Here is a 23631-nt window from a genome sequence, read left to right as displayed (position 1 = left end):
ACTTCTATTCTCTGTTCCCAGCTGGGACACATCACTCCAACCAGGGGTGTAGTGGTGAGTAAAGAAGTGGGTATACTCTAGCAGAAATTTTAAATTTTTGGCATTAGTGATGTGTATATAGAAGTGTGGGTCAATGGATTAAGAAGTGGGTATACTCCGTATACGTCCGTATACTCCACTGACTCCAACCCAGAACCCGTCTGTATATGACGCTACTCCAACCCTAAAAAGGGGAGCGCATAAAATGGAACACGTCCCTGAACCAAACTATCGCGAGATAGTACATTTTTCAGTCATGCGCACTTTACACACGTGTCGCTCATACGTCCATGCTCTGACTGAACCGTCCTGCTTGTTCTGATCTGAAGTCACACGTTGAAGATGGCGGACGGAGAAAGTAAGTTTAATAGTTCGCTAAATGTGCAACCTGCATTTTTTCACTGTAGTTATCTATATTTTTAGCTATACAACTGAAGCAAATAAGTGTACGGTTTAAATTACAGCATGTTATCCTCCCACTAGTCCTAACAGCAAGCACATTTAAACAACATGGTGGGCTAGCTAACGTAGGTTGCTAAGTTAGCTGCACACGTAAAATGCCACGGGTGACCCGGCGTCAGGCCTACCGTGGCTGTTTTCACAGTTGCTATTGTACTACTCGTGGATTTTCCTTTTGTACATTATAATCCCACTTAATGCTTCGCAAGTTTGCCAATTAGATTGCTAGCACAATATTATGCAGCTGTAAGGTAGCTAACTAGCTGCGGTTATGCTCGTACACGACTGTGTAGCTAGCTAAAGTTAGCTAGAGCCGCATGTTGCATGGCCATGCGTCATTATTTTTGCAAGTAAATCTATGTAGTAATAACGGTAGCCATCCCCACGGTTTGGTGACATTGTCAGAACAGACACAGTTAAGTTCGTAAATAGCTATGATATCAAATTGGTTAGTTAGCTAACGTCGCCGCCAGGATATTACACCACGTGCCAGGAGAAGCGGCCACGTGGGGTCCAGATTTCAAGAAGTAGCCATGGATGGAAGTGGATAAATGGATCATTTAAATGTAACTGTTCCTAATTTAAACATGTTTACCCATCCGATTAGTTTCATCAGCTAAGAAGCAGAAGAAGAAGAAGGAAAGTAAAGTTGCTGATGACGAAGTTGGGGTAAGTTGGTCCGGCTGAGCACGTGGAGTGCAGTTCTGTCACTTTGCTAACCATAGCTAAGTTGGCTATGCTAGCTAATAATTTTGTTTCCATCTTAGGATATCCAGGAGAGCGGAGATTTTCTCATTAAACCCGAGTCCAAAGTTCCCAGTTTGGACACGTCTCAGTGGCCGCTGCTGCTTAAAGTGAGTCATGCTTCTCTGTACTTCATCCAGACGAGTCCTACATTTTACTTCTCTTGTGTCTAAAATGATGAATCTGTTTATCCATTCTCTGAGTGCTGTTGGGCCCTGGCCGTGCAGCCCTCTGAGTCTGTTCTAGACCCAGGGGGTTCGGCTGCCTGGTCTCATGTGGTGACCCTAGTGTTCTACTAGGGTGACTGTGCTTTGACCAGGCATGCTGGCGCGTGGGCTAAGGGCTCGACCACAACTAAGACGAGTGTAAACATCTGACTACATGCTCATACCACCCTTTGCAAATTTTTATTTTTGACGTATAACCTTAATGTCTATCTCAACTGTGGCCTTGTCTTGCCATTTCTTTTTATAGAACTTTGACAAGCTCAATATCAGGACAGCTCACTACACACCCTTGCCAAATGGTTCAAACCCATTGAAAAGGAACATCCAAGATTATGTCAGGTATCTATTGCGTCTTTGTCCTTGTTAGGTTTTACGATGGCCACATGATGAATTTATAGATTACACTAGCACACGTGCCAAGATGACTCCTATCTATCACCCCTGTTCTGATGGCTAAATTTCAATTTCTCACAATCTCTCTGACATCTTAAGTTCTCGCCTGACCTCTATCTCCCCATGTACTGTGATTTGTAGGACTGGTTTTATCAACCTGGACAAACCTGCCAACCCATCGTCTCACGAGGTGGTGGCCTGGATCCGCCGTATCCTCCGGGTGGAGAAGACCGGCCACAGCGGCACCCTGGACCCTAAAGTGACAGGCTGCCTGATCGTATGTGTGGACAGAGCAACGCGCCTGGTCAAGTCCCAGCAGAGTGCTGGTGAGTCCTTTTCCTCAGTCCCACCTGTTTTTATAAGGGTTTCCTGTTTGAGGGTTAACAGAAATCATTAAGAGTGGCCTCCTTACTACTCTTCTGCTGTCTGTTTCAGGCAAAGAGTATGTGGGAATTGTTCGGCTGCACAATGCTATTGAGAATGAACACACACTTGCTAGGGTAAGTTCATGTGTTGTATTGAAGCGCTTTACGTGTGGCTCTATCGATGTGATATGAGAAATTCCACCCCCACATTTTCTTCGCTACGCTCCTAAACCTGTGAGATGATGAACGTGTTTATCCATTCTCTGAGTGCCTGCCGGGCTCCCTCCTCTCTGGTGCTCGGGGCTGTTCTAGCCTCGAGCGTCCGCTGTGTCCCTGGCTTCGCTCTGCCACGCCAGTGTTCTACTGGGGCGGTGGTTGCTGGAGCCAGGGGCACGATTGGAGGCCCTGGTGTAAACTGGGAAGAATTGACTTGGCCTGATCACACAGAGAAAGATATGAATGGAAGCCTTTAAATAATGGATGTGAAGTAACGGGAGTGTCCCCCAACGTACCCTCCTCTTTGTCCTGTAGGGCCTTGAGACCCTCACGGGAGCGTTGTTCCAGCGACCGCCGCTCATCGCGGCTGTGAAGCGCCAGCTGAGGGTGCGGACCATCTACGAGAGCAAGCTCATCGAGTACGACCCAGAGAGGAGATTGGGTAAGGAATGATTTTCCTATAATTCATTTTTCCCACCGCAGATTTTGGTCTGGTTTTTACTCAACTTGCTTTGATGGAAATACTAGCCTACATCACTGCAATGTGTGTACATCAGCTTTATCTAAACTTCCATGTGGAAGCTTTTTCAAATGGAATTTGCCCTTCAGTACACCGAGGATGTCATTGTGTTCTCAGCAAGTGTTTACGTGAGCGTTTACCAACTGAAAGGCATGTGCGACGCGCCGATAACTTCAGCACAGCCCTAATTCTAATCTTTGTGTGCCAAATGTCTTGCGTGTATGGTGTCTTGTTGTCCAGGTATCTTCTGGGTAAGCTGTGAGGCGGGGACGTACATCCGAACCCTGTGTGTCCACCTGGGACTCCTCCTGGGGGTGGGCGGCCAGATGCAGGAGCTGAGGAGGGTGCGCTCTGGCGTGCTGGGTGAGAGGGTGAGTCCTGAAGACATTGGTTCTCTGTCCTCTTGGCCACACGATGGAAGATGAACAATTCCTGCAATGATTTAGCCCAAAGTGTTGAGTTCAGTTCTGGGCTTTTCTCCCCAGTCCTGGTAATTGATCTTTGGCATAGAAAATGGCCACGAGTGGTTCTTGCATTGTGGTTTGGCAAAGTCGGCCACTTTTGAGTCCATTCTGTCCAACACTTTTGTCATGCAGATACCAAATGTCCATCCATCTCTTATTTGTAAATATGCTCATCTTAAGTATTCACTCCCACGTTGCTTCAGGACAACTTGGTGACCATGCACGATGTGCTGGATGCTCAGTGGCAGTTCGACCACAACAAGGACGAAACATACCTGCGGAGAGTCATCTATCCGCTTGAGAAGCTGCTCATCTCCCACAAGCGGCTGGTCATGAAGGACAGTGCAGTGAGTTTGGTTTACGTTATTATCAAGTTGGCCGTCCTGGCCCTTTAAAGAAATAATAGACTTATGACTGCCAACATTGATTGGTAATTACACTGGTGTTCACGCATTTCTTTACCAAGACTAAACAGCACGCTGAATGTGTCCCACTTGTCTTCAGGTCAATGCAATCTGCTACGGAGCCAAGATCATGCTGCCCGGTGTCCTGCGCTATGAGGACGGTATCGAGAACCACCAGGATATTGTCGTCATAACAACCAAGGGAGAGGCCATTTGTTTAGGTTGGTGACATGGCTGCTGATTGGCTGCAGCCTCTGTGACGTAAAGCCACATGATGATCATGTATAGATTGCATTAGCACTTTGTGCAAAGATGACCCGTTATCTATCACCCTTTGCTGATGGCTGTGGAAGGAGAGGCGATTCCCCCAAAAGGGGATGTGGAAGCACCACACAAGTTCATCGTTTTGGCTTTTCACTTCCAGCTGTTGCCCTCATGACCACAGCGGTGATCTCCACGTGCGACCACGGTGTGGTGGCTAAGATCAAGAGGGTGATCATGGAACGGGACACCTACCCCCGCAAGTGGGGCCTGGGGCCGAAGGTAGGGTTGCCCGTGCCTCTGTGGATGTTCAGCTGTGATCAGAATTCTTCTTGTGAGACTCTTAATAACTGGTGTTTTTAATAACTGGTGTTTGTTAAACAGGCCAGTCAGAAGAAGATGATGATCCAGAAAGGCCTGTTGGACAAACATGGCAAACCCAACGGCAGCACTCCAGAGGGCTGGAAGGAGGGCTACGTGGACTACAGGTAAGTTAATATGCGACTCTTCATGTATATCAAACATGCAGAGGGGTGGGCCAGCGACGTGCAGACAGTTATCCCTTATTGGTCTGCCCTGTGACCTCTGAGGGAGTCAGTCTGCCACATGAACTCTCAGAGCTCAGCAGAACGCTGGTAACGCCTGCCGCCTTGCCACGCACTGAACTACGAGCACAATCTTTATCCCGACCAGGCTACTACTTTCCACTCAGGTCGTCATGAATGTGGCTTTTGTTTGTAGAGGGATAGAAACACATGCTTTGCGTGGTATTTGTGAACTTACTTACACATTACCTTTTCTCTCTTCTCAGTGTGTCCAAGATAAAGGTTGAAGATGCCAGTGAACCTGTGGTGACCAAGGTAGGCATGTTTTATATTATGGTCAGTGTTTTTTTTTTTTTTTTTAGATGTGTGTTCAAGTAGCAGAAAAGCCAAAAAATACCCCGGTACTAGCTGAACTGACTGCAATGCGATCCTAACGGTGGCATTTCCCGTGTCCCCTCCCCCAGAGGAAGAGAGCCGCCAGTGACAGCGAAAGCGACGCCGCGGCCACCCCGGCAGCCTCGGCGCCTTCCACCCCGTCGGCGGGAGAGATCAAGAAGGAGAAGAAGAAGAAGAAGAAAGAGAAGAAGCAGAAACTGTCTGAGGAGGTGGAGGAGGTGAAGGAGGAGGAGGCAGAGGCTGAAGGAGAGGTGGGTGGCTGAGCAGAATGTAGAGAACTTCAGTTGATGTGGGGGGGGGGGGGACATACAAACCTCTTCATGATTTTGCTTATATGGACCTAGTGTGGCAAACTCGATTCGCTAGTTTTGCTATCTAAACATCAAAGGGTTCAATGGCAGAATAAATGCGAGATAGGTGGCAATGTTTGATCATTTACACAACTTCAACTACGGCATGTGAATTGAATGTTCATATCTGTTTCCATTTCAGAATGAGAGAATTAGGGGAGCGAGGCACTTCTAGTAAAGCAGATTGAAGCAGGCAAGAGAGGCGAGTGGAGCTGGCAGCTATGGTAGCCAGGGCTCACATGCCCTTTTGGCTCACTGTCAAACAGTGCCACAAGCAGAAAGTCCAACATTTTATCAACTTGTAGTATTAGTGGGCTGCAGGTTTGTTTCAGTAAATGAGATGCCAACAACAGGCACAAGAGACACCAGCATCTGAAAAGATTAAGGAGAAAATAAAAATGCCAGTGCCTCACTGACCGTGTGACAAATGCCTATATCCTCATGCTAAAATCAACGGTAAATCAACATTTTAATGCGGATTCTCTGAGGGAGTCAGTCTGCTGCTACATTAATTTACTCTTTAAGGCGCTAAAACCATACAGCATTCCTACTAACCAGTGTGCGCACTCTGCACCCGTGAGGTGTCCCTGCTTGTGGAATAATGAAGTCTCTGTCTGCAGGCGGGTGAGAGCACCAAGAAGAAGAAGAAGAAAAAGAAGCAGAAAGACGCAGAGGCGGGGTCGGAGTGAAATTACAATGGACAATGAAAGGACCATATACAATATGAGGTTTCAGACACGGTGCTGGTAGATGTTTCAGCGCCGGATGGATGGATGTGGGAGAGGCCGTTGGCAGAGCAAGAAACCCAGAGTGGAAACCATTATATTTTTTTGTAAAATCACGACTGCCCAGTTTGGCTGCTGCCCCTATTGTATAGGATGGAGGGTGGGTCAGTCTAATGATCATGCAGCCGACAGTTGTGGCTCTTCATCAACCCTCTTCTGTATCTACTTATTTTTTACTCATGATTTTTTTTTGTTCCCGGTTTTAAGTACTCGCCCATTGTGGGCATGTGTGTTCTCTGGGTGTATTTTCATTCTGTTGAGCTTATATTGTAAATACAAAAGCGACTGTAAAACATGAACTGTGATTTGAAATGAACTCAAATTCTTTTTTTAAAGTGGTGTCGTCATCTTTCAGGGTCCCAGGCCTTCGTTCTGTGGGTCTGCTGGATCGGCTTGTCGGTAGCAGACAGATGGCAGACCACGTGTAGGGATACTGATCATTCAGCTGTTAAGCCCCACAAACCCCGTACAGCCATCCAGGATCTTGAGCTCACAAGTTCACGATAGTTTCATCAAGAAGCTAAAAGTTCCACTACAAAACCATAAGCAGCTGTGGAGAAGGGGAGTTTTAATTCAGATCAAAAGTGCCTTGCACCATGACATGAGGTATATGTTTTAGTTGAGACATTTACTGAGGTTATCAACAAAATGATTCATTCAAGTTGACTGTACAATTCCATGTACTGTAGAAGACACTATCACTGTACTTAAACATTTAACAAAATAGTTTTGACAGTTGCGGATTTCATGGTACACCCCATCACCTTCGAACAAAACGATGTCATCTACACCGAGGGTTACATGTGATCACACCCAGTCAGGGTTCATATGTTTCAGTCACAGTAGCGGTCCTCATTGCATTGCTGACGTGTGGCACCTATAAGGTTAAAGGTTAACCAACATGTAAAATATCCCCGTTGAGGTTCATAGTAATCTCTGAAATAAATTTTTTATTTTATTTTATTGCTTTTTCGTTTGAATTCTTCTGTGCAAAACGAATGACAATTATATCAACCACAGCTGTCAACTCATACCCAAACAGTGGGGTACCGCTGACCTCTGGTGTTAACAGGGGGTTGATATTGCAACAGTTTTTGTTTAATGAAGTGCATTACAGCAGTGGTACACCGGTCAGTATACCCAGGACACGGGCACCCACTGTGGGGTGGAACTGGCGCGCTCCATGGCCTCTTCCACCACTTTCACACTCTCGTCAACGTCGTTGTTGACTAGCATCACGTCAAAGAAGTGTCTGTATGTGCTGAAGATGGTGTCCGACTCTCTCTGGATCAGCTGCAGGCTCTCCGACTACGAGAAGAGTCACATGATCATTTCATTAGTGACAATTACGCCTGTTGCCAATGAACTGTATGGTGACCAGTACCTATTAGTCTCTAATATGGTTTAATAACCTCTATTGTTCAGAAGTTTGTTTACCTGGACAGCGGTGTTGGTGGGTGCGATGAAAACAACAAGAGGCGCAAAATCTCCCGTTCGCAGCAGTTTCAGTGTCTACATCACAAGACAAAATATCAATCTGTTAATGAACATCATTATGAATATTGAGTGTAACTTGGGGTCAACCTGCCAGTTTACTGCCAGTCCCAGTCAGGAATACAGTGGTCCTACCTGCGGTTCCACATCCAGCAGGGCTATCATGCCTTCCTCGTGGATCTTCTGGATGGTCTCAATTTTAATACCAAACATGTTCCCCTGGAAGCTGCCGTATTCCAGCAACTCATTTGCGGTGATGCTCTTGGTCATGGCCTCGTTGGAGATGAAGTAGTACTCTTGTCCGTTCACCTCGTCCTTGCGTGGGGTCCTCGTGGTGTCTGCGTAGAACCAGAGTTTCTGCTCAAGCCTGAGGCAGGGTGATTTAGGAAACAGGTTTTGCTCAAAACACCCTGGGTGAGACACGCCCTCCTACTTACGTGGTGCAGGGTAGGCAAATCTCTCTGGGTATTTGGTCAGCAATGAGCTTTTGATGTGGCTCCTTCCTACACCTGGTGCACCTAAACAGACAGGTGATTAAAAAAAACGTCTTTTAACATACTTTCAATAAAGAGATGTAGCCAACAGGTCTTTAGACTGATGGGATATATGGTCATACTGTAGTGTAGACGGTTCAGGTCTAGGCTTTTTACCAATAAGCACCAAGGTTTTTCTGTTGACGGCAGGGAGCTGAACAACCTCCTCATAGGAAATCACATCCAGCTGGTCAAAAACTACCAGAGAAGAAGAGAATACACACGTGGTTTAGGAATTTAAATTATTGCTATACAACATACATAAATTGTGTAAGTGTCAACTTCGGGATAGGAGTGGATAACAGGACAAAAGTAAAGGCATTACTAGAGCTGTGCTTGGCCAGGTACTTGTCTTTGCACTTCTTCTTCTTCCCGAAGGGACTGCAGGATTGGCTGCCCTCTGCGGTCTTACTTTTACTGGCTACCCGCCTGGAACAGCGGTCACACATTGGGGCTTACTCACACACAACACGTACACCACAGTCTAACAGCTCTTTTTCAGTTAGAACCCCCCCCACACACATGGTCCTGTCTTGTATTTGCATAACGGTACAATGTATGTTTGGATCAAATCTTGTATTTGCATAATGGTACACTGGATCAAATCTTGTATTTGCATAACGGTACAACATCTGTCTAGATCGAATCTCGTATTTGCATAATGGTATGACCTAATAAACTGAATCGTACCATTCTTGAAGTTCTGGGGAGGGGATGAGCCCGGCGAAGTCGGCGGCGGAGCTGTCCACCCGACCTTGCCACCAGTTGGGATCCTGCTTATTGATGATCTGGATGATGTCGCCGGTTTTGAACTTCATTCCTGCCTCTTTGCAGGGGATGAGGTCATCTTTGGCAGGGTCATAGTCGAACTGAGCTCTCATGTACATCTGTCGGGAGAGGAACATGACAGCTGAAGGAGGGTCGGATGACAGTTGACTCGCTCGTTGGGATTTGAGGAACAAATCCCAACAACAGTATGTGCGTAAAATGGTTATTGCAATGATTCAGAGCAGTTTGCAGTTACTAGTGTGAGGTGGACTAAGGTCTAATCCTAGGAGACCAGTATCAATACACGTTAAGGGTTAGTTTGTAATATATTAGTTTATAAAAGGAATGGATTGCCAGTCTTTCTGGTGGTAATATCTGATTACCCAGAGAGGACCTTGTAGAATCCACAAGATGGGACTGGGCTACAGGGAGGTTGTTTTCAGTATGGTAGGCTACTCTATTCATTTACCTTCTAATAGGTACAAGCTTAGAAATAAAGACTGCCATCAGCATCCACAATATAAATGAAAAGTTTCATAATCATAGTTTTATAATTATGGAATTCCCAAATGTGTGGTAGGCGTGTTCAATACATTTGGTATGAGATAATGCCATGTGGTTTGGAAGGAAGCTTCCATTACAAATTATGTTGCAACTCAGTTTGGAAGCACATGAGGATCAGGACATAATGTGACCAGCAGATGGCAGACTGAAACACCCAGTAATGTGTTCCAGATCTCATGTGTCTAATATGAGTGATGATCTGGATGTTAGGCCTCTAGTAGACTCTAGGAGTCTAATGTCGAATAGTCACCTGCATCCCTCATTGTCTTAGTGAGGAGTCACCTGACAAAGAACAAAGTCTGTTTATTAAAATAGAAGACATGATTGGTGGATGAAGAGAGAGGGACGTAGCATGCAAAGATCCTTTTTTACTTTTCAAGAACTGTCACAGAACACAAAATGTTCTCATTGTGGAACCTGCTCAAAAAAGCAACCAGATCTTGGATCATTCATGCATTTGAAATGTAATCATTGAAGTAAACAATTAAAGCAAATCAGGATAGAAAGTGATCACAGCTTAGTTGTCCATAAAGAGAGAAAAATGTGCATATTCCCGGGAAAGAAGTAGTTGGCTTACCTCACAGACAAGAGCGCGCCCCTGCTGTTTAGGAATGATTTTCATGGTGACCACTCCGTTTGTGTCTTTCTGTTATGGAACATAGTAATAACTGTTAACTTGACCAAAGCAAATTCCTAGTATGTGTAAAAACTACCATGGCCATAAACTGATTCTGATTCTGATTATCACCATTTAGTCCAGAACATTAAAACTGAAAGTAAAGATTATGAGATTGCAGCCTATCACATACGGGCTTCACTCCGAGTATTATCTATAAGGATTCAAGGATGTGTATTACATGGACAAGATACAGGTACCATGTACTAAGACATGCTCGGAGGTTTGTGGAGATGCCGGGGACTGAAACCCAGGGCCTCATACACCCGGCGTTCTATCACTGAGCTACATCCCTGTCTATGACAGAGACATGGATGAGGGTGAGACTTGCCAGGATCTTCTGCAGCTGGTCCACAGACTGGTTAGCAACACTCTGCCCGTTGATCTCTGCTATTTCATCCCCTTCATGCAAGGACCCTGGAGGGAGACAGGGCCCAGTGCATTACTACATATAAAATAACTCCACTCATGTCTGATTGACATACTGTACAAAAATTAATATCACACTACTATATCATGCAATTTTAGATCAAGTTTATTGCAATATGTTATTAATATATAAGTGAACCAATGTGGTAGAGTTCTGTACCTTGTCTATGTATCATTCCCCCATGCAATATTCTGGCAACAGTGCACTTCTGTTTTTCATTCAATTTCAGAGTCACCCCCTAAAGGCAAGGGTCAAGAAAACACAAATAAATGCTCAAATGGCTCAAACATTACACAAGATAGAGAGGCGGGGACAGGACAGTGTGTGTGTGAGACAGAGAGAGAGAGAGAGAAAGAGGTATCCTGAGTGCTTTACCATGGGCTCTGAGGGATTCTTTTCGAACGCCACCTCTTGCATCCTGGTCAACTCTGCACCATTCATGAAGCCAGCACTGCCGTTGGAATACACGTCTGTTCCCTTGGTTTCACGCGCTAGCATTGCTGCCTGTGAAGAGAAATACCATGTCAACACTTAGCCTCAGCTGGGACTGGGTTCCACATGTCATATATTGGCGGCCGTGGTAGGGCGGGTCATCCAATGATCGCAGTGTCCTTGGGCAAGACACTGAACCCCAAATTGCTCCCAATGAGCAGGTTGGCACCTTGCATGGCAGCTGCCGCCATTGGTGTGTGAATGGGCCATTGTAGAGCACGTTGGATAAAAGCGCTATATAAGTGCAGTCCATTTACCATTTACTGTATATTCCAGGACACTGTGAGTGCAGTGTGTTTCAAGGACATGACTTTTGAAAGATAATCTGGGCATAATCTTGTCTGTGTGAACATCAGAGATAGGAGGATTACTGGGTGTTCATGGTTTTAAATAAATAAATCTTCCAAATGTGTATGATGCAGGTATCATGTACAATGAAATGCTTAGATTTGCCCAACATGGGGCTTGGACCCTAAGATTAAGATTTACAAGTTATGGTTCCACCATTAAAGGCCTATGGACTGGACTTGGGGAATCCAGAATATTGTCTGATAATCATCACAAAGACATAAAATAACTGTTGTTGGCAGTAGTACAATAAGATACTCTAGGTAATCCTGATGTCTAAGTCATCAGCATTTCCAAGCTTCGTCTTCAAGCGTCCCAACAGCCATGTTGAATTTGCAGTTTCAACATCTGTTCAGGGTTGAAAATTAACCCCACATTTTCAACACCCCATTAGCCAGGGACAGCCGACTGGCTCCACCTGCCACAGGGTTGTCATGGATACACCAAAGGGTTCGTAGGAGCATATTCGAGGAAAAGTATTGATACGAACAAACAAATCCCTCGTAAAGATTAAGACATCCATTACATCAACAAATAGCAACCTGGGCCACTTGACCAGCGTGTGGGGCTCTGAGGAAGCGCTGGACTGTGTGTAATGGCACTCAGAGGAATGTGCTCCGCTCCTGTGATCGCTCACCACCACTCCACCTCAGAAATGTGCCACTTCTGATCTCATCTAATATGCAGATGGCAACTTGTTTTTTGTGACCTTTTTTGAATTCAAATTCAAACCTTTATTTAGCCAGGTAAGCCCATTGAAACCAGTCTCATTCACAATGGTGCCCTGGTTGCAACAGTCATTTTTAAATCTTGAGAGACCTCAGTGGGTGGGGGTGGGGTTAAATATAGGGGTTGTATCATACAAGGGAAAAACTCCTGACATTGTCGCCTTTTCCCACATATATGATGACAACTGATCTGACACAAACGGGACCACCTCTCCCAGGGGATTTGTCCAACCCAGGACATCAATCCATTACACAGAGCTGCACATGCTTTCAGGGTTTCAATGTGATTCACTTTGTCTGCCCCTATAGCTCCTGTCCCCATGGACATTATCCTATTAATGTATCTGCCATATAGATCAGTGAAAACCCCCCACGTGTGCTGGCAGCATGCTTATCTACAGTATACTACATTTACAGCACACCAGCATGACGAAGGTCGCTACTTTTATGCCTGCAATTATCAAATGAGGACTCCCTACGCTATCTGATTGAAGTTGCTGCCAGCTTCACTGTGAGTTTATGCAATATACATTGCGGCCTGAAAGTTATCTTTCAGATAATCCTTGGTATCTTTGAACAGATAACTCCAATCGTTGACATGGCAGGTGATAAAGTCGGACATCACAAAGTGATTCGACCCTTCAAAACAAGTATTCTTTTTTATGAGTGCAGTTATTTGGACCACATAACATTGACATGTTTCTGTTATGATATACTGTATATTTTATAATATTTATCTCTTTAGTCACTTGTTGTTTCTGGTAGCTGAGTGGTTTAGAGTTTGTGAGAGGGACTGTAGATTAAAGGACAAGGTGAAAACACAAAGGAATGGACGGCAAGAAAACAAATGGACACATTCTTTACCAACGACCAAAAGTCCAGAACAACCAGTTCCAGACAGGTCTGAATGGCTAGATTCTCGTTAGGGTACTTGTGCCGCACAGTCTGTTGTTGTGGATGGACACACCCAGACTCGAGTGTGGCCTTCAGAAAAATGCTGAGGTAAGAGGAAATAAACCGTTATCCTGACACAGACCTACTGGACCCCCCATCCCACACCAAGACCCTCCCAGGCCCTGACTGAGGATGACACAGAAATATGGTCTAGAGAGAGACCAACTCTCATTCTTAAATACTGCTCATTTATGCACTTCACAAAATTATAGAACTACTGTATGTCTCACACAGTAATAAACCACTGCATTGTATGGTATGAACAATACATAAATATTGAGCCTGTAGAATATTGAGTGCCTTACAATGGCAAGTTTAATCACATTTCTTCACATTTACAGTATCTTGGGTTTCAACAGTGACCTCCTGCCATCATCTAGACAGTGTTTTAGGAACTGAGGACCCCTCACAGTAAACACGCTGTTGACGCTGCAACATAAGACAGGTTTTCCAACTATCTGCAGGTCGTTGTACCCCACAGTACGCTGCAGTTCTGTTCAGGAACAGCTCTGTGGTAAACAGTCAACACTTATGAAATTACATCCCCTGTTAGGGAGGACACCGCGTGACAGGTTACCCTCTCTCTACACTGAACTTCAACTTGTGTAGTAGAAAACAGCTTAGGGCAGCAGTGGGACACCAGTGCACTTTTCAAATACACTGATTGCAAAGTTGAAATAGTACATTCAACAATTTTTATATTGCTGTTTACTTGGGGTACTCAAAGTGGAAATTTAGTTGGTAACAGGGTTGCTTTCGTTCTGGTGAAAGCTCAGTGCACTTCAACCTGTGTGTATATGGGACACCTTGTACTTATTAATCACAAGACAAAGAAGTTGTCCAGTGAACCATGAATGTTCACTGCCACTGGCACAACCACAGCACAAATGTGAGTCATAAAAGCAAACACTCACCCTGCCTTCAATAAATCCTCCCTACAAACTGCTGACCTCGGTTGGACTAAGAGGCAAGTCACATGCCTAAAGGAAGCTGTCAGACTTCAGTCTAAAGGTCGACTGGTTCTGTCTGGAGAATGTATTCTGCAATAGTAGAAAACATCTTATGGCAGCAGCTCTATTGTGTCAACTACCTGCATAATCAGCACAGTTCAAAACTGTTAAAGTGTTATCAACTATAACAATTGAGGTGAAAACCGGAGGAAAAATGTATGGGACATCAGTTTATCAGGGAACATGGGGTGTAGTTGTTCTTAGGTAAGCCCTATCAGTTTAAATCTAGCATTATGAAACAATTACAATTACAGCAGCTCGGTGTATAATCCCTCTCCTTGATTGTACACTGTAGCCTATGTTACATGTAACAAATAAAACCTGAATCTTAATCTGAATCTGTGGTTTAGCAGTGCAGAGTAATCTCTTTCTCAAAATTCTAGCAATAACTAGTCAACTTGGGTCAGGAACAAGTATGGATATGCTGTCTGAATAACCACCACCAGCTGTAGCGTGCCGGGATGAGCTGTGCTGTGGAGGACCCTGGCACTCCCTGTCTCACAGCAGAAAAACAAGCTGTTCTGCGGTTTCCTACTTCCACTCCTCTCACAGCCTCGGAGAGCAAGGGGTTGGTCACGTGATCACAGGCTCACAGAAAAACAAGTGTTCTCAAAAGCCTTCAGAGGTCGGCCTCTTGTCGCTGTCTCTTTTGTACGTGTGATTTCCTGGTTGTCACTAGCGCTGACTCTGCGACCTCTGTGTGTGAACAATGGACCTCTGGGAGCTGTAGTCATCCAGCACTGACGCTGGCTTGCTTAATGGGGTGGGGGAGGGGTGTGAAAAACAAGAGAGAAACAGAGAATGTTTTCTACCAACAACATGAGAGAAGCGATGTGATGTGCAGATTCAGATAGCGAGGGATTCACGTGACCTTACCCTGGATCTTCTGGGACAGCTTTAAGACTATGCAAGAGTAGAAATGTGGCAACACTACAGGATGTAGGCTATGTGAATGTATAAGATTGATATATTGGCTAGACTCTATATAGCCTACTCTCTGGATCCTCTAATCAATACACCCCCCATACATAAGGCTTGGGCAGACCTCCAGTCTCTATATGGAAGTATTGATCCACAACATCTTGCAGGGCCACAGCAGTGACTTTAAGACAATATCTCTGTGAGCCACTCCTGCTAAATCAGGCCAGATAGGTAGTTTCCTGCAGACATCAGATGAGCCTACCCAAATACCCACATGTGGGTTCATGTTAACAGATAAGGTCCAATACTTTGTTGGATAGTAATAACAATGGTAGGCAAATACATTTGGATGTATTTAAGGGATGTGAGGCCAGCTGAGTTTTTATGAAAACAAAGGCAGTATATGTTTTCGATGAAATGAATGGATGAGTGAACAAGATCTTTTTTTTTAAAATTTAAATACGCCATCCACAATGTGCTGTCTTGAACATCACCCTGTAACGGGAGGGAAGCCTGCACTAGGCAGACATGGCTAAATCTATTTATAGCAGGCTGCGGTTCTTTGGCCTGTGTGATTAGACTGCTGGTCTCCATTGAAACATGACTCAGCGTGTGGCAGGGGAGCAGGCTAGTCTGCTCACTAGGCTGGTGTTCTGGAAGCCTTATACACTAGCCTGACTCAACGGATGTAGGTTTTGGGGGTAAGCCTTGTCATTTGTTTATTAGGCTACTGCCCAATCAGTAGAGAGGGATCTGATTCCCAGCCCAATCAGATTCAATCCAGACTGCGTGAAACAGCAACTACCTAGCAACTGCTCCTCTCAAGATGATTGTGATTGGTTTAAAGAAATACAGCGCAGCAGTTGAAATCCAGGTGAATATATGGCTTAGTTCATGTGCTGTTGGTGTTAATTGTATGTATGTGCACAGTACATCCTGTGGAGATGCAGGTGAATTTAGTTATTTTGCTGTTGGTTGCTAGTCAGTGTACCTGCCCTGCCTGGGAGGAAGGGGGGTTAACACATCAGTGTCCAGGGGGCCATTGTCTTATAATCTGCCAGTGCACACATAAACATGGAAACACTAATGTACACTAATGTACTACACACATTCTTGTCTGTCTATTTTGTAATCTTTTGAAGGTACAGAATCTTGCATCCATAACAATGATTAAGAGAAATGTTGCTCATATTCACTCATTCACAACTATTAGCATACATACACACACATGCAGCCAGGCACACACAAATATGCACCCGCACGCGCACACACACACACACACACACACATACACACACATACAGTACACAGATTTGACCTATCATGATCTGAATAACCTTGACTGGTAAAGGTCTAGATCTCACATAATTATGCTCTGCTTATTCAGCTGCTGATTCACATTTGATGAGTGCTCTGAGCAACACTTCGCTTGATAGGGTTATTATACGTGTCTGTCTCGATGCAGATACCTGTAATCATATGTTTAGACTGTACAACTGGAACATATGACAGATGTGCCTTTTAACTTTTTGTTAGTTATGGCCAATTATAGCTCTAGCTCTTCTCAGGTTTGAGTAGCTCTTCTCAGGTCTTCAAAAAATAGTCAAAGGTTTTTACAACACCACTCTGCTCTCTGGGGTGGGGGATACACTTTTTATCTGGGGGTGAACTTTCTGTCTGAAGTTCTAATTTCATAACCCCCTCCCTAAGTCCTTAACTCCTTGTTCTTCAACAGAGAGGTGAACCACCTCTCAACTTCACCCGGCACTCTTCAGACAGCGGGGTCCAAAGTGTGCACCCTACCCGTAATCCTTTCACCCTGGGTATAGGCAGACTGTCCAATCAGATGAGGTCAAGAAGCCCCCCCCATGAGAGGGACAAAGGACAGGAGGGGCCCCAGCCTAATGAGCATACCTGGGTCTGCATGTTTCCCAACCAAGCAAACAGAGGGCAGAGGTGGTCGGCCTGATATTGCAGGGGACCAAGGGATTAACCCATGTACCCATAATGCCCTGGCCTGCCTGCTTCACTACAGTACGGCCTCATCAACTGACTGATGACATTAAGGCCCTTGAGCAGCTTTAGGCCAAAGGTCAATGTTGAGGTATTTCGTTGAAAGCCATAACGCTTAAAATGAAATCCCAAGCCCTCACAAATCCTGTGTATGAGTAAAGATTTAAAAGCTGAATATTCATTTGAAAATGTTAAAGAGCTACAGTACCCAAATAAAAATAGTAATTTTCTGTATAAACTGGCTAGAAAAGAAGCAAGATATATTCCTCAATGTTGTTATCACAGTTGAATAATAACTAAATAATATCAGAGTTAGCTGAATACACCAGATAGCTGATCATGTACTGGGATATGAAAAACATTCCTCCTGGTAGTGCTAACCCTGCAACATAATAACTCTATATTCCTCAGCGGTCACTGGAAAATGGAAAACCTTTCCCCCTTGTCAATAGTTTCTGTTCCTCGTAGCAGTAACGTAGCGGAACTGAATCTGCCTATGAAGTGTCTGCTGGTCTGTATAGGACCAGCACAATGATGCAGTAACGGCAAGAGTTTCCTAGGGTAAAGCTATAGAGACACTGAGTAAAATGGCATGACATGTAACCATATGAAAAAGCTTATTCTATTGTCATGAGATAACACGGTATACTTATAAATCAATGAAAAATTCAGCATTCAAAAACATGGGTCAGCTTAAAACCGTCTATCAGTGGTCTGGTCACCACCAGCGCAAAATGCCGAGCATCCTTCATCCTTCAACTCATGTAGCCTATAGGCTATTAAATTGACATAATTACAGTCTTTCTCACAGTGCAGCAAATACATACATTCTTGAATTCGACTTCTTAGCAAATAAACAAGGTATATTGTGGCACAAGTAGGCTAGGCTAATGATACACACTGCACGACTTACCTTTTCCGACTTGGGTTTGTTTTGAAGCAGCTGCTCCAGGTACAGGTCTGAGAGCGCCGTTCGAGCGCTGTTGACCCGCTCGAGTATGACAGCGGGTTCATTTTTATTTGATTTTAATGTCATCTTTTCTTCTAGGCGAAAAAAGGACAAGTTGAACCTGACGTGCCCTTGCTCAAAGGTCCGCAAAATGGTTCAGCCCCGATGTTGCTGGAAAAGGGAAAAGGGGGTGATAAGGGAATGGCTTTTTGTTAAATTGCCTCTCTGGGTTAAAGTCCGAGGTTGTGATCAGATGGAGGTGTAGTGTGGGCTAGGCTACTGCAGAAGCACAGCTGACAAAGCAAGTAAACATTAAGAGTGCTGGAGGGAGGGGGGGGGTTGGCTCATCGCAACTTCCTCACTGGTAAGAGCTCTTACGTAGGATCCTGCTGACAGCCGAGGGAGCGTACCAACAGCAGGGACCACAGCTGGAGAAAACGCGGAGGAAACTTCTCTCCTTCGCTGAGGCGGTGCAGGCCATCGCTGATTCGCTGATCTCGATAACAAAAGGATGGCATGGGATTGCGCACAGCCGTAAAGGGACCGTTACAGCCGAGGGAATACCTCCTCAGAATAATGGTGTTCTCCTAACCTAACGCAGTGGTGTTGTGGACAGCTGAGTCTAGTAGACGAATGGCTTTGGGTGTTTATTGAAAATAACAGTAGGCTACAAGTGCGCCCACGCTGTAAAAAAGACAGTACTGCATGGCTACAGCATGACGTTGATATATTTGGGTGTGATATCATATCATCCAATATCTGGCTAGGCCATATATTTTTTTAGGCATGTTAATGTAACACTTTGCTATCCATGATTAGGCCTATTATGTGAACCCATAATTATAGTTTACAGTAGCTTCGTATTTTTAACAGAACACCCCAGCACCGGTTATCTCTATCAATTTCTTTTCATTACACAATCCGCACCACATGTAGTCTAATTCATCTTTACAAACACAATTGTATTTGTGCATGCATGATGGCCAGTAATACTGCCCAGTTTGGCTTTAAGCCCTACTTTACTAGAAATACTGCTTGCTCGCCATCTTGTGGCTATAGGTGGATAATTTACCCACCAAAGTGATTCATGACAAAATACCTTTATCAGGCTGTACTTTCCAACACAGTATCAGGTGATGGGGGCCTGACTTCAGGGCAAATGAACACAGTCTTCTTCTAGTAAGTAATAATTAGACATAGGAATGTCTTAGCAAGCATACTGTATGTTTTTGCCTACATTAACCATGATCCTTTTGATGAATTTTAACTTAAATCGTTTCTTTGTTTATGGTTCTGATGTCCACACTGACATGATGAGACAGATATGGCCACTGAGCAGAAAGACCTCCCAGTCGATCTGCTTGTGTGCTGAATGGAAAGCAAACCATTATGTTGAACTTCTGGATGAGAATGTACGGTGCAGGTTTATCAGTGCAGCTGTGTGGCTTTGTGACCACAACTATCTGCAGCTCTGCGTCAAATCAGGAAGTGTTTGCACCACGCTATTCTGAAGCAAGCCCACCTCAGATATATGCTGCTCCAGTTACTTAGGCTTGCATAGGTTAATATGTGATTTCATACATATGTCTACATCATAAAACATAATCATCACAAAACCAATGAAGAGGCTGTTACAAAAACCTGTCCAAATGATGCTGTTGCTGAACACAGAAAGTGACACTTAAGAATATAGGAAAAGAAGAGATTGTTTTGTGCGGTCTTCCTCAGTATCCACACAGATCTGGTAGCCTACTGTACATTAAATGAGCAAGTCCTTGGCGGTTGTGTAGGAAAGAAATGCAAGTCATGAAATGAAAAAGGTTACTGCAGTGTACACGGTCTTAGGCTGGACATTAAAACAAGCCAAGACAATATGGTAGCCTTTTTAACTTTCAGGACCGGTACATAACGCAGTGCACTGACGAAGGGCAACCAGCTTAGTGGCCTTGGTTACAGTGTCTGCCCAGAGGCTGGGAGATTGGGGGTTCCATCCCCGGCCGAGTCATACCAAATATTTTTTTAAAAAATGGTACCCAATGCCTCCCTCCCACACTAAGGAATCAGGAGATAGGCTCCTGCCATATGGTCCACTTGGCTCGAGAACCATAGTTTCTCATAGTGTCCCCCACTCTGTATCAGTGGCATTTCCCCTATTGTTGTGTGAGAAAACTGAGAGACATAGGACACCACTAAAGTTTCCTGAGAAGACGGGGGTGTGATGAACGCTCACGTCATACCTTCACAGTTTCAACCTTGATGTGTCATGGGTTGTATATCAAAAGCGCTGTGCAGCGCCTGAGTCATTGCAGAGAGAGAGTCGGGAGAGTAGGACGTTACAAAGGTAAGTCATAGGCTACCCGGAGTGATGATCAGACAACAGCATAACAGACTGTGTAGAACTCTTTAACCTAATATTGTTTAACCTGAATACATTTACACTTGGTGTGTCTCCAGTGTCCAAATAGAGATCCGATTGAGATCAGCTCTATTCAGATCAAACAACCGTTGGTTCACGTCGGTTTAACATTGTTGTATGTGGATTGAAAACGCATTTGCATTTACACTTGAGCTCTGATCAGTTCACAATCCATCTTCAAAACGTTTTGGGTGCATTTACACCTGTACTTTCATGTGGTTTAGCACCATCCGATTGCAATCAGATTACCCAAAGCGCATTTTAATGCCAGGTGTAAAGGGGCATTATTCTTTTATATCATTGGGTGACTTATCGGTGTGATTTTGTATCCAGGCCCGTGGGATTGACAAGAAGCTGACTGAGGGATCATGATGTGGGAACAGGGGGACAACTCCAGCGGCCCAGCCAATCTGAATGACACCTGTGAAATCCACAACAGCGCCCTCTCCCCAGTGCTCCCCGTTTCCTATTCTGTCATCTGCCTTGTCGGTCTGCTCAGCAACACCATGACCGTAGCCGTGCTGTTCCTGAAGATACACTCCGACTCCTCCATGGCTGTGTACATGAGACACCTGGCCGTCTCCGACTTCCTCCTCGCCCTCTCCCTTCCTGTGCGCGTGCACTACCACCATAGCCGGGGGCCCTTCTACCTCTGCAAGGTGGCGGGCATCTTCTTCTACTTCAACATGTATGCCAGCATCCTGTTCCTCGGCCTCATCAGCCTGGACCGCTACCTGAAGGTGATCAAGCCCGTGTGGGTGCTACGTATCCACAGGGTGGGGTGGAGCCGCAGAGCCTCAGGCTGCGTGTGGGCCTTCCTGGTCCTGGGCGCTTCCTTCTTCTTCCTCAGCAACGACAGGGAGCGCCCCTGCGACCGGATCTGCTTCCACTTCCACCACAAGGGCCCGGTCGCCGGGGTGGTCAACCTGGCGGCGGTCGCGTTCTTCTATGCTCTCTTCCTCCTCTTCCTCTGCTTCTACGGGCGGATAGGCACCAAACTGAGCACACTGTCTCTGGGGAAAAGGAAGCCCGCTGAGGCCTGGTGGAGGAAGAGTAGGATTCTTCTGAAGACCCTCGCGGTGCCGGCGATCTTCACCCTGTGCTTCCTCCCCTACCACCTGGTGCGGGTGCCGTACGTGCTAGCCCAGATGGACGTGATCGCAGACGTGGGCGGGAAGCAGACGCTGCACAACCTGAACGAGGTCACCCTGCTGCTGGCCGCACTCAACTGCTGCCTGGACCCGGTCGTCTACTACCTGCTGTCTCGCACCTACAGGAGGGCCATCCTCTGCGCTCTCCAGGGGAAGATCAGGAGTGTGCACGACGTGGACCGCAGAATCAGCCTCAAGCGCTCAGTCACGGAGATATAGAGATGTCTCGTCACTGTCTCTCAAAACATGTTCATAAGTATTATGATATTTTGTAATATCTACAAGTAACCAGGATGTTTATTGTGATTCTACGTTTTCTTATTATTATTAGGGGCCAAGCCCTGAAAGGGTGAGGAACCTATTGTTATTGGTAGGATTCCCTATTATTTTTATTATTCTGACAGCTAACTCTGTGTGTGATTGGTCAAAAGTTTTCAAATTTGTCACACATCTCACCCACCTTGGAAAACTAGGCTCCAAGAAATATTGCATCGATTGGCCAGATGGTGGCGCTATAGGAACCGTTCTAATTCGCAAAGTTTGAATGGGTATAACTCATGCCTTGTATGACTTACAGACTTTGCACAGACATGCCTCTCCTCATAAGGAACAAATTTGCCTCAAGAACCCATAACTTCCGGTTATATACATTTTCCGCCATTTAATTTTTTTTTTTGTCCCTTGTGCGGGGCTTATTACATAAAGCTGTATAAGGTCTCAGTGGAATGACATGGGGGGTGCTAGAGAGCTCATTTCCGGTTTAAGCCTAACTGCCATGCAGACATTTCTCAGACTTAGTACAGTTGTAGAGGGGCATGCTTTGATGTGTTTATTGCGCTTGGCCCCTATAGAGGCTGCTTGCAGATTTAATTATTATTTTTCCACAATGGGAGTCTATGGCAGCCCATAGAACCATATGGTAAAAAGTTGTGAAAATTGGCATACTTATTCGGGACAGTGCCATGACCCTCCTGACCAAGTCTCATGTCCACACCTCGAACCCTCTAGGGCCACCAATGTATCAAAGTTGGAGGTGCGTTTAGGCATGCAACTTTTGAACCATCAGCCCGATTTTCAAAAACGAGGTACCATTGGATTCCATGGCTCATGCTGATGCTCATGGCTATGACATATTTTCCACCATATTGGATTTTCCGCCATTTAACTTAAAATCGATCTCCTCCGAGGAACATATAGGAGATATGGCGAGTCAATTAAGTTTGCAGAGGGTGTGGCTTTTCAGATAAAGGTTTATAACTTCTGAACGGTTCGACCAAACATCACCATATGTTGTATGCCTATCAACACCCATGTAGAGAGGGTAAACCTCCGTTACTGGCCCGATCAAACAAAATGGGGGCGCTATAGCTCTATAACTATAGCCTAGTTGTCTTTGATGCCCTGTCTTTGATCTGCTTGGCCCCCATATCATTGCTTGCAGCTATATTTTTTATTTCTATTTATGTTGTTTTTTGTTTTGCATTGAGAAAGGTGTTACGTAAATATAATTATATATAATTATATAATTATAAATATATATTATTTAAGTATTATTATTTTTATTGTTTGAGTGTTTGTTCTGTTTTTATTTTTTTTATTTTTTTTTACCATTTACAGAGTTGCAGCCTCTTTGAGTACTGAAGATACCTTAGACTTTCATGATTAAAAGAGAATGTGTCATCAGCGTGACCTTTCAACACTTCTGGGAATATTTCTTGATAAGTCTGTCGCATTTCCTAAAATTAAACGTATGTACTTATTCAGTATTTGTTAAAGAGACCTGAGATTGCTTCAACGGTTCTATCTTATTAGATGTGGTCATGGCATATCTTCAATAAAGAAACATTGGAGTTTTACAAAGGGTGCTTTTTCATTACTGGTCATTGATATCATTTCTGAATCTGATCTTATTTATTGAACCTGTAATATCAAGAACTTCTGTAAGATAATTCAATTGCCAGAAATATTTACACAAGTTATTTATTTGGATTGGATTTGTTTTTGTTTTTTTGTCAA

General features: G+C 44.7%; 3 protein-coding genes across 4 annotated transcripts; 2 read left to right on the top strand and 1 right to left on the bottom strand.

The window, feature by feature from the left end:
- Positions 1-337: 337 nt before the first annotated feature.
- On the top strand, positions 338-6925 carry dkc1 (dyskeratosis congenita 1, dyskerin; the record flags this gene model as incomplete). 2 transcript variants are annotated; one of them, XM_084449734.1, is made up of 15 exons in its annotated part: positions 338-397; positions 1106-1167; positions 1266-1352; positions 1717-1808; positions 2004-2188; positions 2298-2362; positions 2759-2885; positions 3204-3334; positions 3631-3774; positions 3932-4052; positions 4256-4374; positions 4477-4580; positions 4904-4952; positions 5102-5284; positions 6004-6925. In XM_084449734.1, exons 1-15 carry the CDS (start codon positions 382-384, stop codon positions 6070-6072), a joined length of 1554 nt encoding a protein of 517 aa, XP_084305860.1. In that variant the 5' UTR covers positions 338-381. The 2 variants fall into 2 exon arrangements, with proteins under 2 accessions (XP_084305860.1, XP_084305861.1); XM_084449735.1 differs by lacking the exons at positions 4904-4952; positions 5102-5284; positions 6004-6925 and having other exon boundaries at positions 4477-4584.
- mpp1 (MAGUK p55 scaffold protein 1) lies at positions 6793-18257 on the bottom strand. The gene is made up of 12 exons (XM_084449736.1): positions 18013-18257; positions 11009-11137; positions 10793-10871; positions 10531-10620; positions 10105-10169; positions 8886-9082; positions 8521-8624; positions 8313-8393; positions 8100-8180; positions 7798-8000; positions 7606-7680; positions 6793-7476 (listed from the first exon to the last, which is right to left on the bottom strand). The coding sequence occupies exons 1-12, from the start codon at positions 18133-18135 to the stop codon at positions 7300-7302; spliced, it is 1404 nt and encodes a 467-aa protein (XP_084305862.1). The 5' UTR covers positions 18136-18257; the 3' UTR covers positions 6793-7299.
- Positions 18258-20832: 2575 nt separating this feature from the next.
- Positions 20833-21834, top strand: gpr34l (G protein-coupled receptor 34 like; the record flags this gene model as incomplete). Its single annotated transcript, XM_084450264.1, has 1 exon — positions 20833-21834. One exon carries the CDS (start codon positions 20833-20835, stop codon positions 21832-21834), a length of 1002 nt encoding a protein of 333 aa, XP_084306390.1.
- Between the last annotated feature and the right edge of the window lie 1797 nt (positions 21835-23631).

This window comes from Borostomias antarcticus (assembly GCF_949987555.1).
Source record: "Borostomias antarcticus genome assembly, chromosome: 15".
Taxonomy (NCBI): domain Eukaryota; kingdom Metazoa; phylum Chordata; class Actinopteri; order Stomiiformes; family Stomiidae; genus Borostomias; species Borostomias antarcticus.
Note: the sequence above shows the minus strand (reverse complement) of the source record. Positions and strands in the feature narration are given on the sequence as shown.